Genomic DNA, 15099 nt, shown 5'->3' on the forward strand with positions numbered 1-15099 from the left:
CCGCCCCGCTCTCCTGCCCCAGGAGCAGCCAGGGCTGGGGCCGCCTCGGGAGGCTGCCTCAGCTTCGGCAAGGACTGGACTGGGGGCCCGTGGGGCCTGACACCTGGGGGGCTGCGGGCTGTGCGGGATTGCGCGTCCTCGCCCGGGGGGGCCCTGCGCCTCTGCCCCCTACGCGTCCCCCTGCCACCTGGGGCTGCCCACAGCCCCCCCAAACCCCGTCTGTCTCTGCTCCTCTGTGCTGCGAACTCTCACCCTCTGCTCTTCACTGTGGGGTTGGAACTGGGAGGGGCGTGGGGAGGAAGCTCCCAGGTGACCCCTCTTGCTCGTCCCCCGTGATTTATAAAGGAGTTTTAATTTTTATAGTGAATATCAAGGGATCGTCCTGTCCTCATCATGGGGACAAAGAGAGGGCCCCCCATACTGCCCCACTTGGCGCTCGGGGGACACGGGGAGGGGTTCCCCAGGAGGGCCTTGGTGGGGACTAGGAGTCGTCCCTGATGCTCACCCTGAGTCCCAGACGCTGCTAGGAGGAGGGGGCCCTGGCCTGGGCCCCAACCACACCAGCATCTGCTTTGCCGCTGCAAACACTCCCCGCAGTCCAGCACCTCAATAAACTTTCTGCTTGGTGTGACCCTGGCTATTTCTGGGGTGAGGGAAGCAGACACGGGGCTGGGGACCAGGCACTGCCCACGGTGGCAGGGGCCGAGGGGCCAGGGTGCTGGAGCTGCCGTCTGAAGCTCTGCCGGGCTCCTGGTGCGGTGTGTGGCGGCTGCTCTCCACCGCCACTCGCTGGGTCAGTGAGGAAGCTGAGGCCCGAGAGAAGGTCATGAGATGCGTGTGCTGTCTGCCTGCCCTGGAGCACCAGGCTGGGAGTGTGTGCAGGCCTGTGAGTGTGCCCGCATGCTTGTGAATGCGTGTGTGAGGCACAGCAGGCATCATTCTGCATACATCCTAAGACTGGTGTTTTAAAAGTTCTCCACAGAGAGCCAGAAGGCGAGAGGTGACTCTCACATGCCCTGCCTGCTGGGGAAAGGGCTTCTGGCTCCACGAGCACCCGCTCTCAGGCGCTGAGGTCAGCGTGGCGGTCAGCGCTTTCCCGAGGGTGGGCCTGCTCCCCCCCCGCCCCCCAGACCCAGGACAAGAGCAGCAGGAGGAAGACCACGGTTGCAGGGGATGGAAGGAGGGCCAGGGAGACAGTCCACACGTGGAGGTCAGAGACGCCTGTCTGTGAAACCATGTGCCTCTGCTCACCCACCCACAGAGGACACAGTCACGCGCCAGGCGTCATCAGTGACCCCTCAGCATCTGGGCAACCGCCGCGCAGGCCAGGGCCCCGACCCCGCGGAACAGGGAGACCCAGCGGAGCACCTGTGAGCAAACCTCTTACCGAGTTCGGCTGAAAGAGGTGGAGCCCTGAGCGGCTGCCCGCCCTTGAGCCTCCCACACCCAGGAGGCTCCATTTGCCCAGCACTCCTGCCCCGCCACTGGGCTCAGTGCCCTCCTCCAGCTCACCTCCCCACCTCTCTGTCTCTGAGGCTCTCTCTACCTGCCTGCCTTTGGGACAGCGGCCAGATGTGCTTGGTGGCCTTCGCAGGGCGCAGCTTCCTGTGGGGCCCTTCCCACACCTGCCCGGCTCTCCGCCCTGGCCTCCTCTCCTGACCTCTCAGGCACCTTCCTTCACGCCCCCAGCTTCTGGGGGCTTCTCAGCCCGGGTTCCCTGTCTGGGCTCACAGTCTCCAGCTCCAGCTCCCTCTCACCGGCACCCTCCCCGAGCTGGGCCCCGCCCTGTGCCACCCAGGGAGGCACAGGCCCAGCTGTCCTCCAGGAGCGCCCTCTGCCGGCCCCTGGGCAGCGGCCTCGAGGGACTCTGTCAAGGGGACTCTGACACAGGGTGGCTGCCACAGACACTTGGAACCCATGAGCTTTCCCTGCACGTGCCCGCGTCCTCTTGGGTTGGCTGAAAAGTTCGTTCAGGTGTTGCACAAGCTGGTTTGGAAAACAACTTTTCAGCCATCCCAATAGATCTGTGCTCTATCGTGTTCTCCAGTTTGCTGGGCTGGAGCCAGCCTAGACTTCCCTGCTGTCAGCTTCGCCCCCACCCATCACCCCTAACTCTGCCCCCTCACCCCCCACCTCTGCTGGATCACACCGCCTGGATCTTTGGGCATCAAGCAGCTCCCTGCAGGCTCCCAGCCCCCACCTGCCTCTGCAAGTCCACCAGCGCCTGCAAGGAGAGCAGTCTCAGCAGAAACCTGAGCAAGCCGCTCGCCCTCCTAATCCTGTGGCCGCAATTCTGGCGGCTCCCAGCTGAACCTCCACCTGCCCTGTTCTGCCCTCCAGCCCCTCTTCCCTCCACCCCACTTCCGCCCTTGGAAACAGCTTCCTGTGGGCATCTGCTGTCCTCTGCGTGTGGCTGGGCGATCTCCTACCATCCTGGATGCGGGAGCCCTGGGCTCTGGGCCCTGTCCCTCCCCTGGCAGATGATGCCAACTGTGAGTCTAAGAGCATGTGTGTGTGCCAGGTCGCTTCAGTCATGTCCGACTCTTTGTGACCCCATGGACTGTAGCCCGCCAGGCTCCTCTGTCCATGGGATTCTCCAGGCAAGAATACTGGAGTGGGTTGCCCTGACCTCCTCCAGGGGACCTTCCCAACTCAGGGATCAAACCCACGTCTCTTAAGTCTCCTGCATTGGCATGCAGGTTCCTTACCACTAGCACCACCCGGGAAGCCAGAGAGCAGGACATGGCTAATGCTCCCTGTCCTCCCAGAGCCTGGTGCAGCGCCTGGCACACCTGCTGGGGGCCCTTCGGAGCCGGAGTGGGGAATGAGTCAGCCCCCTGTGCCAGGACTCTGCCTTCCGGAAGCCCAGCCAAGGGCAATGCCCTGCACGAAAAGCTTTACACACGTTCCTGTTTAAAATGTTGGAAGCAGGGACTTCCCTGGTGGCCCAGCGGTTAAGAATCCGCCTGCCGATGTAGGGGACACAGGTCTGATTCTTGGTCCAGGAAGACCCCATGTGCCGTGGAGCAGTTAAGCCCGTGCGCCACAGCTCCCACGGCCACAGACTCCAGAGTCCATGCTCACAGCAGGAGAGGCCGCCCTGAGATGACTGCGCAGCCGGGCGGGAGCCCTGCTCCCCACAGCTCAGAAAGCCGGCACGCAGCAACCAAGACCTCGTGAGGCCAGAAATAAGTGAGTAAAAAAAGTTGAAAGCATAAAAACAATCTAAATATTGACCAATAGGGTTAAGTGATTTATTAGACTAGAAATAAATAATTGGAATATTGGGCTGATTTGAAAAAAGTGTGCTTACAAATAACAATCATACAGAAAATGTTTGTTATGTTGTTAAGGAAAAATAAATATGCAGAGTCTATGCTCAAAACTACGCTGGAAAAGACTGAAAGGAGACAAAGACTGCAGTCGCCACCGGAGCCGAGGAGGACGGCTCCTTCCTCTTTCCCTGCAGTGAACACGTCCTGTTTATTAGGGACCCCCAAAGGCGAATAGAAACACTGACAGAAAAGCTAAAAATAAAAAAGATAAACTCTAACATGAAATGCTATTTTGGCCACGATGAAAGTACCCATCTCAGAGGATTCGGTGTGCTCGGCCAGGAAGCTGAGAGCGGCAGTCGTATGTGAGTTTTATTTGAGGCTAGAAGGAGATTGAGAGAATCAAGGTATAATTTAAGGCAAAAAAAAATTAAGGCAGAGTAGCCAAGATCATTATAAAGTGAAGAATGGTGGTCTCAGCTCAGTCTAGTTATGAAATATTGACCAAGAAGTTCATGATTCAAAATGTTAAGGAGAAAAACAGATCTAAAAATACAATCTATAAGGCAAAGAAAAAAATACATGTACAACTGGGACTTTATATTCTTCATGTCACTATCAACATTCTTTCTGGATGTTAATGGGAATATTTCAATAGCGGGTTAGGTGCGATGCAAGTATTGAGCTCTAAGAGAAAACCCCAGGAAGACAGTCTAGTAAGCCATGGCACTCCTTGTGCCACAGGGGGTCTGGAGGCTGGCATGGAGGGCATCAGGCTCCTCTCGGTCCTGGTCCCTGTGTGTGCTCTCAGTCCTCATGGCTCCCCGAGGCTGCTGGATCTCTGCACACTGTGCTCGGTTCCAGGCAGGAGGACATGAAAGGACAGAGGGCAGGCAGCTGGTTTGGTAAAGGCCCCACTGTGTGCTGTACTGAGGAGTGGGCAAGAGCGAGGCAGAGGGAACAAAAGCCGTGTAAGGCCCATCCTTAGGCTGGGTGCCCTTCCCTGATGCACCTCCCGAAGGTGGGGAGCCAGAACATTTACCTGCTGGCTCCTGGCCCTAGCTGGTTGAGGGCCACCCCAGGAGGGCTCACCCCTTGCCCTTCAGAGCGTCTCATGCGAGGGCTGAGAGTGGAGTGAAGAAGCAAGTCCCCTCGGGAGCACCCAGCTGGCAACAGCCAAGCTCAGGACCCCTGCACGGGCTTCTGATCCTTCACAGCTGAGCAGCCATCCTGACATTCTCAAAAGCAGCACTGAGAGCAAAACCCCCTGAGGGGCCTCCAGGTACCAGCCTGCCCCAGGCTGAGGGTGGCTGAGAGGCAAATGGTGCCCCTAAAGACAGGCCATTGGGGGCACGGCCTTGGTGCTGAGCACAGCAGTGGTACCGGGACCCCGTTCCTGAGACAATGCCCTGAGCTGGCCTCACCTGGTGTGCAGGTGTGAGGTGTGTGTGAACCGGGAGCTGCGGCCCAGCGTAGGTCTCCCCTCCTATGCGTCCCCGCTCCAGCCTGGGCCTCGTGTTCTGGAATTAGCACGGGACCCGGCACACAGGCCCGTCTCCGGCCCTGGCTCTGCCTTGTGGCAGCATCCGGAGTCCACAGTCAGCGACACCGAGTCCCACGCCCTCTCGCCGCGAGTGAAGTGCAGCTTTGCAGGGAGGAGGACAGAACAATTCAGCCCTAAAAGCTGCCTCGGCAATCACTGGGGTTGATGACAAGACAACTTTGATTTTGTTTATTTCCTTTGTGCAAATTTAGAGCAGACAAGAGCGGCCAGTTCCCAGCATCCGCCTGGCAGGAAGGGGCCTGGCTCCCACCCTGTGTAGACAACCGCCTCGGCGGAAGCGGCTCACCACACTCACACTCCACTGCCCGCAGAGAACCCGAGCCCCGGGAGCAGGAGCCCGTGTGCTCCCCGTCCCTGCCCCGGGCTGGCTCTGCTGGTGGTGAGCTGACCCCTTCCCTTGCTCCCTGGGCCCCAACCACCTGGAGATCCACTTCTGGGCAAGACAGGAGGCTGGACTGAGGGTGCCTCCAGGCTGGAGGGGGCTGTGGTCCCCAGAGACCCAGGTGCCCCCTTGGGAAGGTGGGCTCTGGACACCCAGCTGATGAGGCCGCTCACGCCACAGTGTCGTAGGGTCTGCAAGACGGGGGGAGTAGGCACCCTTGCCGAGGGACCTGGGCCCAGGTAGAGACTGCCTCCCAGGGCCCTGCCGTCTCGGACCCTCCCCAACCCCGGGTCCCTCTGCCTCTGCTCCCCCTCCCTGGGTCTGTTCCTCTGGGCAGAGGGACTCTGCTCATCCTCCTGGCGGGGTGGGGGTGGGGCGGCGGGGCAGGCTTGCCTTGGCCCCCGGGGCTGTGACCACCTGAGGCGGGGGCTCTCCACGCAAAGGAGCCCAGGAGGCTGGGGGCACAAATGCGTGCCTCCTCCCTCTGCTACCGCTGCCCCTTTGGCAGGCCAGGGGTCGGGGGACTGGCGGGACCCTCCAGACGTCCCGGGTGGTGTGCAGGTATGATGAAGGTCAGGGTCAGATGCAGGAGTCACGGTGAGTACAGACCCCGGTGGGGGGCAGGCACACCCACCTGGTCATCAGGCTCCCCTCAGAGTGAGCTGCAGGCCCTGCCTGGGTACCCTAACCAGGACGCATGACTTCTGGGACAACATTCAGAGAAGAGGCGGAATTCATTCTATTCCATGGAGATGCCCCCTTTCGCTACCTCTTCTGGCCATTTGGGGGACAAGCAAGCACCTGAGCAAAGAGGGACAATGGGAAGGCGAGGGGAGGGTGGTCTCCCTGCGGTCGTGGTCAAGGTCACGGGGTGGGGGGAGGGGGAGGTGGTATCGGGACCCCTCCTTTCCTTCCCACTGCCTGAGGGGAAACCGCGGCACCCACTGCCTGCTGTTCTGCTCACCCCAACACAAGCAGCTCCTGGCAGAGGGGCCTGGGCTCCCCGAGGAAGCCGCTTCGGGGCGTGGATGGTCTTAGGCTCACAGGGAAGGGCTGCTGCATTTTTTTTGTTTCTGACCGTGCGGAGGCTTCGGTTGCATTTTGTTTGTTTCTGACCTGCGGAGGCTGCGTTGCCCTGCCGGCTTCTCTCTGGTTTTGGCGAGGGCGGGCTCCTCTGTCGCTGCGGTGCCCGGTTTCCCACTGCTGCGGCTTCTCCTGCTGCAGAGCACAGGTGGCACGGCGCGGGCTCAGGAGCCGTGGCTCAGCTGCCCCGTGGCAAGTGGGATCTTTCCGGACCAGGGATTGAACCCACGTCTCCTGCGTTGCCTGGTGAATTCTTTACCATTGAGCCACCAAGGAAGCCCATAGCTGCTTTTCAAATCAACAGCAGCAGAGCGGGGGCATTTTGGACAGCATCTGGGGCCATTAAATGCGTGAAAAGCGTGTGAGCGTGCGTCTGGGTCGGGTGTGCACACCGGTGCCTGTATGAAGAGGGGGCAGCGCACTAACACAGCTACAGTGGTGAGAAACAAGCTTTTCTGCTCTCAAAGCATCACAGCAAGCCCTGCGTGGAGGGGAGGGGACGGGAGGGGAGAGCCTCACGCACACGCGTGAGTGCCCTGCCTCAGGTCTCAGCAGACAGGGGGGCAGCCCTGACTGCTTCAGCTACTACCTCAGCCCACAGTTACGCTTCCGTGGGACCAAGGACTCTTCCTTTGTGGCATTTATAACGGGTAAATTTTTTAATGATATAACTGACACAGTCATGATTAAGTTTTCATTTCCATTGAACTATAAAATCTTTTGTTCAGTTGCTCAGTTATGTCTGACTCTGCAGCCCCATGGACTGCAGCACACCAGGCTTCCCTGTCCATCACTGACTCCTGGAACTTGCTCAAACTCATGTCCATTGAGTTGGTGATGCCATCCAACCATCTCATCCTCTGTTGTCCCCTTCTCCTGCCTTCAATCTTTCCCAGCATCAGGGTCTTTTCTGATGGGTCAGCTCTTTGCATCAGGTGGCCAAAGTATTGGAGCTTTAGCCTCAGCATCGGTCCTTCCAACAAACACCCAGGACTTCTTTTAGGATGGACTGGTTGGATCTCCTTGCAGTCCAGGGGACTCTCAAGAATCTTCTCCAACACCACAGTTTAAAAGCATCAATTCTTTGGCCCTCAGCCTTCTTTATAGTCCAACTCTCACATCCATACACGACTACTGGAAAAACCATAGCTTTGACTAGGCGGACCCTTGTCAGTAAAGTAATGTCTATACTCTTTAATATGCTGTCTAGCTTGGATCATGGGATTCCCTGGTGGCTTAGATGGTAAAGCGTCTGCCCGAAATGCGGGAGACTCGGGTTCGATCCTTGGGTCGGGAAGATGCCCTGGAGAAGAAGATCGCAACCCACTCCAGTATTCTTGCCTAGAAAATCCCATGGATGGAGGAGCCTCATGGGCTACAGTCCATGGGGTTGCAAAGAGTCGGACACGACTGAGCGACTCCACTTTCACTTTCTCTAGGTTGGTCATAGCTGTTCTTCCACGGAGAAAGCGTCGTTTAACTTCATGGCTGGTCACCATCTGCAGTGATTTTGGAACCCAAGAAAGTAAAGTCTGTCCCTGTTTCCATCATTTCCCCATCTCTTTGCCATGAAGTGATGGGACTGGATGCCACGGTCTTCGCTTTTTTGAGTGTTTTAAGCTGGCTTTTCCGCCCTCCTCTTTCACTGTCACCAGGAGGCTCCTAGTGCCTCTCCGCTTTCTGCTGTAAGGTGTGTCCTGAGCACACAAGCCTCAAGCGTGCAGCTTCAGTGCTTCATGCACGTGTGCACACCACACTTCCAGCCCTAAGTCAAGGGGGGAGCTGCAGCAGCACCTGACGGTTCTCTCCTGTTGCACCCAGTCAGTTCCCACACCGCGAAACCTGGGCAGTCTAGGTGTCTTTGCACTGAACTCCACTCTGTCTGTGTGCTCAGGCCGGGTGCTCACCTCCTCTGCTAGTCACTAAACACCACGAGAGCAGGGCTTCCCTGGTGACCCAGCGGCCAAGCCTTCACTCTCCCAGCGCAAGCGTCCTGGGTTCGAGCCCTGGTGCAGAAACTAGATCTGCGTGGTAAAACCAAGAGTTCAAACGACATAAAGATCCCTCGCACAGTGAAGATCCTGCGTGCTGCGACTATGATCCAGTGCAACCAAATAAATGAATGTTCAATAATAAGACACACACAGGAGCAGGGCTGAATCCCCTCTTTTGATCCACGCCCCAGCCCTATGCCAGTGAAGGTCTGTGGGACTAATGAGGTGATGCTCACAACCCAGCTGGGCAACAAGGTGCCCGCAGGTTGTGCCTGAGTGTTGGCATCCGTTCACTCTTGCTGGAGTTTGGATGTGATACAGAGATCGTGCACCTGCTTCCACTGCTCTCTGTCCTCGTCCTGAAACCAAGGCACCCTGAGGTGCCTGCAGGCCCCCTGGAGGAGAGGGTGCAGGCGGCATGGGGTGGGCACGCCCAGAGCACATGTGCACGTGGGTCCTCCCCAGACAGCCTCAGAGGGGCAGTTCCAGGACACAGTGGGATTTGGACATGGCTAGTGCAGCGCCCAAGCCAGACAAGAAGTGACGGGTCACATGGAGAACACAGAAGGGGCCCCTGCACCTAGACACATGCCCTCCACACGTCCCGTCCACACGCCCAACCAGCGAGACTGCCTCTGGCTGCAAGTAACACACAAGCCAGTAGCCGTGGTTTTGGAGGCTGGTCTGTCTTCTCACACCATGACCTCCGGAGGGACACGGCTGGGGACACTGATTAGCATCCAGTGTCTGCTCAGGGCCAGCGATGACACAGCATCGTCCTCACCATCTCCAAGGATGATGCTGAACAAGACCCTGGGCTCCAGCAGATGCCCTGAGCTTTCTCTGACAAGGATCCTTGGTTAGACACCCTTCTCGGGCCAATCACTGGATTGTGAGTGGCTAAGACTGGCTACTACTCTCCTGGGACTAGGAGAGGCTGCACCTGAGAGGTCAAGGAGTCTCAGCCCACCAAGGAAAGGGTGGACCCCATCAGTAGAAAGAGAATGGCTGTCTGGTCTACCACGAAGACAGCACACCCACTTCGGGGTCCTGAGCACAGCACTCTTCTCAGTCAACCATGAGGGAGCGGGGGGCCCTGACATCAGTACACACACAGGTGACCCCTGAGGGCTACACGCCGTTGTGCAGATGCATGCAGTGGGCAGTCAGGAGGCGCTTTCTTCAGAGAAGGTGCCAGACAGCGTCAAGGATGGGCATCTTGGCCAGCTGCCAGGGCTAAGGGACGAGGGCATGGGGAGGCATGGCAGGCCACTCGAGGAGTCTGGGTTCTGAACACAACAGGAAGCCTGCAGTTCTGAGCAGACGGAGCCAAACCGGCACGTCGCTTAAGAGATTGCTTTGGTGGAGAATGGCTCCTGCGCGGGCAGAGGTGAAGCCGGGAGACCGCAAAGGTGCGTGCAGGCAGGCAGCTCGGAGCTTTGCAGGAGGCACTGGGGGCCGAGGGCAGGTCTCTGGAGCTGCTGCTGTGCCCTCCGAGTGCGGGGCCCCCAGCCCACGTCACCACGCCGGCTGACCGCTCCACCACGTAGGATGTGCAGCTCCTCACCCAACTTCAGACAGGCTTCTCCGAGCCAGGCAGGTCTGCTTCCTGTGCTTCTCCGCCGGGGAAAACCTGGCTCTTCCGGGCGCTGTGTTCTCAGGGTCTGCTCTCCGCCACTCTCTCGGCCCCTCCCCACCCTCCCCTGGCACACAGAAGCCCCTAGTGCTGCTCCGGTGAACGCTGTGCCCACACTTGCCACCACGCTTGTCTGCACTGACGCAAGCGATCACCAGGGGGAGGAAAGCGGCTATCTCTCGGGCTGGGCGACCTCAGGGAAGTCACTGGACTCTCCATGCCTCAGGTTCCTCATGTGTAACAGGGAGAAAAACACCTAGCTCAGGGCTCTCACAAGGATCGCAGGAATTATCACACAAGTGTCAGCTGGTGTTATTAGAGTTCTCGGGTACAAACCACCCCCACACCCCCACAGCACAGCCAGGAGCCCCAGACGGCCTCCGTCTGCGCCCTCAGGGCTGGAACTCGGGGCAGTGGCAGCAGGACGGCCGGGGGGTGCAGCTGGGCTGGCAGCAGACCTGCAGGGCGGGGTCCTCGCCCCGCGCCATCTGGCTGGGCCCAAAGGTCATGGCAGCATCAAACTGGGCCTTGAGCAGCTCAAGTTGCTTCATTGCCTGCAGCGCCTCTGGGGCGACCGCATCCACACCCTCCAGAAGGTTGTAGTTCTCACCAGGGTCCTCAGACAGGTCAAAGAGCAGCGGGGGCTCATGGGCAGTCAGAGGACTAGAGGCGTGGCAGGCAGGGTCCGCAGTGGTGTCGCTGTGGACAGAGCCTGGGGAGGGGTGCACATCTGTGCACAGGGCAGGGGTGCTGGGCTCTGGGGCTGGGTGGGGTGGGCAGGGCTGGGGGAGAGGAGGTTACCCTGGGTAAAGAAGTGCGCCTTGTACTTCCCGCTCCGCACAGCAAAGACCCCTCGGACCTCATCCGGGTAAGCCGAGTAGAAGAAGAGGGTGTGCCGGGGGCTCTGGGGGCAGAGTTGGGGGGTCTGCACGTGCCCAGCACTGTCTGCTCCGTGCTGGGCCCTGGGCGTGCAGTCACTCCCTGCCCACCCAGAAGCCCCCGGCCGGCACCACTAGGGTGCAGCTCGACAGAGGGTCCACCTGGCCCCAGGGACTTCAGGGACTGCCCACACTCACTTCTGGGGAGGGTGAGTGGCTGGTGGGGGCGGGGGAACGGAGGTCAGGATGGGGGTGGGGGGAGCTGTGGCTATGTGCTCATGGGCCCTACCTTGCCTGTGCCCAACAGCAGGGGGCTGAGGTCAACGCCATCCAAGGTGATATTGGGCAGTTGGGCCCCCGCCAGGGCTGCCAGGGTGGGCAGCAGGTCCAGGGAGCTGGCCAGCTCATGGGTCACACCTGGGAATAGAGGGCTATACAGTCACTCCATTTGTGATCAGGGCTGGGAAGATGGGACCAAGAGTCCAGGATCAGAAGGCCTGAAAACTGACCGGGAGCGATGTGACCGGGCCAGAAGGCCAAGGCGGGCTCTCGGACGCCCCCTTCGAAAGTGGTTCCCTTTCCGCATCGCAGGAGGCCAGAGCAGCCACCGTGGGACATCCGCATCGTCTCAGGTCTAGGACACACAGGGAGGACGTCAGCTATGAGGAGCCCAGGTTTCCAGGTGGCCTCGGGGACCCCAGCCCCAGACCGATATAAGTCACACATTTTGCGCAGGAATGGCCAGCACATGTCTGCCCACTCACTCCCTGTCCTCCCAAGACCAGCACCTCCACGTACTCACAGCTGCCAGCCTCCCACATGCACCCAGGTGTCACCATGTATGGCCAACAACTCCCGAGACCCCCTTAGCCCACTAGGTTCTTGGCCAGCGTCAACATCGGAAGACCCAGGGCCCTGTGTGGGGTTGACCAGCAGCCCCCTGCCCCTGCCGAGTACCCGTTGTCCGCAGTGAAGAAGACGAGGGTCTCTCCAAGCAGCCCCAGGTCCCCCACAGCTGTCATCAGGGCCCCCACAGCCGCATCCAGCTCCATCAGGGAGTCCCCAAATGGCCCTCGGCCTGAGTGCCCTGGAAAGCTCTGCCCACTGAACTGGGGGTAGTGGGTGTGCTGAGGATGGAGACTGGAGTTAGTACCAAGTGGGCATCACGGGGAGCCTGGGTGGGGGGGCCATGGTCACTCACATGGGAGGCATAGTACAGGAAGAACGGGCGGCCTTGGCGTTGGGCATCAGTCATGAGGTCACGGGCGAAAGCCACGTAGCGGGCCTCGAGTCCAGGCAGCCAAGGGGGCTGTGCCTCCACCGACAGGTTGGCCAGCAGGGGGATAGGGACCAGCCCCTGGTCACAGATGCCTTCGCAGGGGGTGGCCGGCGGGAAGCAGGTCAGATTCTGGCAAGGGCCCTGAGGGAGCAGCTCCTTCAATGGTCTAGACTGTGGGGTGGGGCTCTGGGGTCAAGGGGAAGGACCCTGGTGGTTCCTACCTGGTCATGGGAGTACGGGATGCCCAGGAATCGATGGAAGCCATGGTGGGGGGGCAGAAAGGCCCCCTCAGGCCCCACCCCAAGGTGCCACTTGCCAGCTATCCCTGTGAGGTAGCCTTGGGCAGCCAGGACCTCAGCCAAGGTCACCTCCTCCAGGGGCAGGCCCCCTCGGGAGCTGGGCTCCAGAACTCCAGGGTACAAGCCCATCCGAACTGGGAGTCTGCCGGTCAGGAGGGCAGCCCTACAGGGCAAGTCAGAGTCCATGCAACAGAGCAAAGCCAAGATGCACACAAGAAGGGGAGGGAGGAGAGAAACAGAGAGGCGTGAATTTCTCCATAGAGACAGAGGCCCTGCTCCTCCCTCTGCACTCCAGAGTGAATCTGGGAGGAACCAAACAGTCAGGGGTGAGGGCTCCCGGTTTCCTTCCTCACCGGGAGGGTGTGCACAGAGACACAGGCACATAGAAGTCTGTGAACCGAAGACCCCCTGCGGCCAACTGGTCCAGATTGGGGGTGGTGGAACTGGGGTGCCCATAGGAGCCCAGGTCCCCGTAGCCCAGGTCATCAGCAAAGATCAGCAGGATGTTAGGTGGGCTGGCAGCAGCCAGGCCTGCGGCCAAGGTCAGGGTGAGGGTCCACGGAGCCTCCATGGCTCACCGCACAGACAGGCCTGTAACAGAGACCCTGGGAGAGAAGGCAAACTGGCTCCCGCAAGCTCTAACCCGGAGACCCCAAATTTGAGCGCTACTCACTCCCCAAACCCGGACATTAACCTCCCCCAAGAACCCAGGCTCAGGCACTACCCTCCGCTGAAACCCCAGACCCAAATACTCCCCCGACGGAGACAACTCCTTTCCAGCTGCCTCGGCACCTGGAGACCCTCGACCCCAACAAAACCCAGGAGCCCGTGGCCCGGGATCTAACTCCCTGGAGACCCTAAAAGGCCAGGACACCTTCAGACTCTCAGGCGGAGATCTGACCTTCTTCTGCTAAAAGTCCCGCCTAGGCTAGTGGTCAGCGGGCAGAAGTCCCAGAACACTGACCCGAGTGGGCCCACGAAGCGGGACAAAAGCAGTTCAGGGCCGAGGAGGGGGCAAGTACGGGACACCGGGAAGCCGGGCCCTCCTCGGGCACTTCCGCCTCGGCCCGGCCTGGCCCCGCCCCGGGCCCTGACCCGTGCCTCCCGCGCGGCCCGCCCCGGGGCGGGGCACGGGGCTAAGAGGGCGGAGCACGGTGCTGAGGGGCGGGTACGGCGCTGGGAGGGGCGGGGCACGGCGCTGGGAGGGGCGGGGCACGGCGCTGAGGGGCGGGGCACGGCGCTGGGAGGGGCGGGGTCTCGGCTGGGTTGCGGGCGGCGGCTGCGCCCGGGTTTGCACCCGGAGGCCTTCGGCGCTGGAGGCGGGCGGCGCGTGAGGTGCGCGCAGGACGGATCCTAGTCTTGGCGCTCGGCGCGCTAGTGTTCCTTTAAGGCCCTGAGCCTGGAGAGTGTGGAATGAGCAAATCGAACCGGAAACCGTGGAGTCCGCGGGCTGCTGGCTTTTCCTACAATGCCATGTTTGGTGTTTTCTTGACACAGATCAAAAATTCTTTCCAACCTTTCCCCCTCCGTTCGTGTGTGTGTGGGTGTGGTGGGCCGTGTGTGTGTCTGTGTGTGTGGTGTATTTGTGGGCTGTGTGTGTGTGTGTGTGTGGTGGGGGTGTGATGGGGCGTTTGTGTGTGTCGGGGAAGGGGCTGGTGGGGCATCTGGAGGGCGGTGTCTTCTCTGCATCCGGGTCACACCAATGGGAAGGGCTCATCCAAAGAGATGACGGCCCTGGCTCCATCACTGGACAGCCTTGTTCGAATGACTTCACGGTTTTGGTCCCCAGATTGTTTAGCTGTTTCCAAGTAAGAGAGCGCCCCACGAGGCGGTTAGGCGGGTATCTTACTAAGTGCAACTAAACACCCCAAGGTCAGCGCCTCCCGGAGAGTGCCTGCCCACAGCAGCTCCCCTAGGACATCTCTTCCCTGGAACCAACCCCCCCCCCCCGCCCCCGGGGGTAGCTCTCTGGCCTCAGGCTCTCCATCAGGGTCGGACCTCAGGACCAGCAGCATGGGCTGCTGTTGCGGAGGGTTTCTCATAGCTCCTGCCCCTGGAGCCAGCGGGAGCATGGACAGGGTCCTTGAAAGGCCGCTGGTCCCTGGGGTGGGGCCAAGACACAGCTTCCACTGAAGCCCAGCTGCGGAGCTGGCATTTTCCTAGTGAAAGATGAAAGCTAAGACTAGCGGCAGTACCAAGGAGCAAAATTTGAGGGGCAGGGATCTCCCTGAGACAGGGCTGGGCTCCAGGCTGCTGCTGGCCTCGTTGGGAATGGGAGGGGCTCCTGTGAACCTTCCCCTTGGTGTCACACTCCAGGATGGGTTCTGTTCCTGTGCGTGGGAGCAGGATGGGGTGGGTGGCCAGGACAGAAAGTTTTTCCATGGCCCAGAAATCTTTGAACCTGTAATTGGAACTATCACAGCTGGTTGGTGCTGTGAATTGGAGTTTAAAAGGAATCAGCCAAAGGCCCTTTCTTCCCTTTCTGCTGCAAGCTGGGAAGTACCCTTATTCTCCAGGAGAGCCGGCCTGCGGCTGTAATGTTATGCAAATGACCAGCACTTTCCCCTGCAGACTCTGGAGGTTGCTCAGGCGTGTGCCCACGGCAGGCAGCCCTGACCTCTGGGTGGGGAGAGGGTGCTTGTGCCTCCATCTGTGTCTGTTCAAAGCTGAGCTCTGTGGGCATCCGAGTCTTTCTGCGATTGTGGGCCT

The 15099-nt window shown here is 60.1% G+C and overlaps 1 protein-coding gene across 6 annotated transcripts; it reads right to left on the minus strand.

Annotated features, from left to right (window-relative positions):
• Positions 1–10250: 10250 nt before the first annotated feature.
• ARSA (arylsulfatase A) lies at positions 10251–13453 on the minus strand. 6 transcript variants are annotated; one of them, XM_068971197.1, is made up of 9 exons: positions 13355–13453; positions 12744–12981; positions 12313–12553; positions 12014–12232; positions 11770–11939; positions 11322–11446; positions 11102–11229; positions 10736–10838; positions 10251–10646 (listed from the first exon to the last, which is right to left on the minus strand). In XM_068971197.1, the coding sequence occupies exons 2-9, from the start codon at positions 12959–12961 to the stop codon at positions 10327–10329; spliced, it is 1524 nt and encodes a 507-aa protein (XP_068827298.1). In that variant the 5' UTR covers positions 12962–12981; positions 13355–13453; the 3' UTR covers positions 10251–10326. The 6 variants fall into 6 exon arrangements, with proteins under 6 accessions (XP_068827298.1, XP_068827297.1, XP_068827302.1 ...); XM_068971196.1 differs by having other exon boundaries at positions 12744–12995; positions 13355–13441; XM_068971201.1 differs by having other exon boundaries at positions 12744–12921; positions 13355–13437.
• Between the last annotated feature and the right edge of the window lie 1646 nt (positions 13454–15099).

The sequence above is a fragment of the Capricornis sumatraensis genome, chromosome 4 (genome assembly GCF_032405125.1).
Source record: "Capricornis sumatraensis isolate serow.1 chromosome 4, serow.2, whole genome shotgun sequence".
Taxonomy (NCBI): domain Eukaryota; kingdom Metazoa; phylum Chordata; class Mammalia; order Artiodactyla; family Bovidae; genus Capricornis; species Capricornis sumatraensis.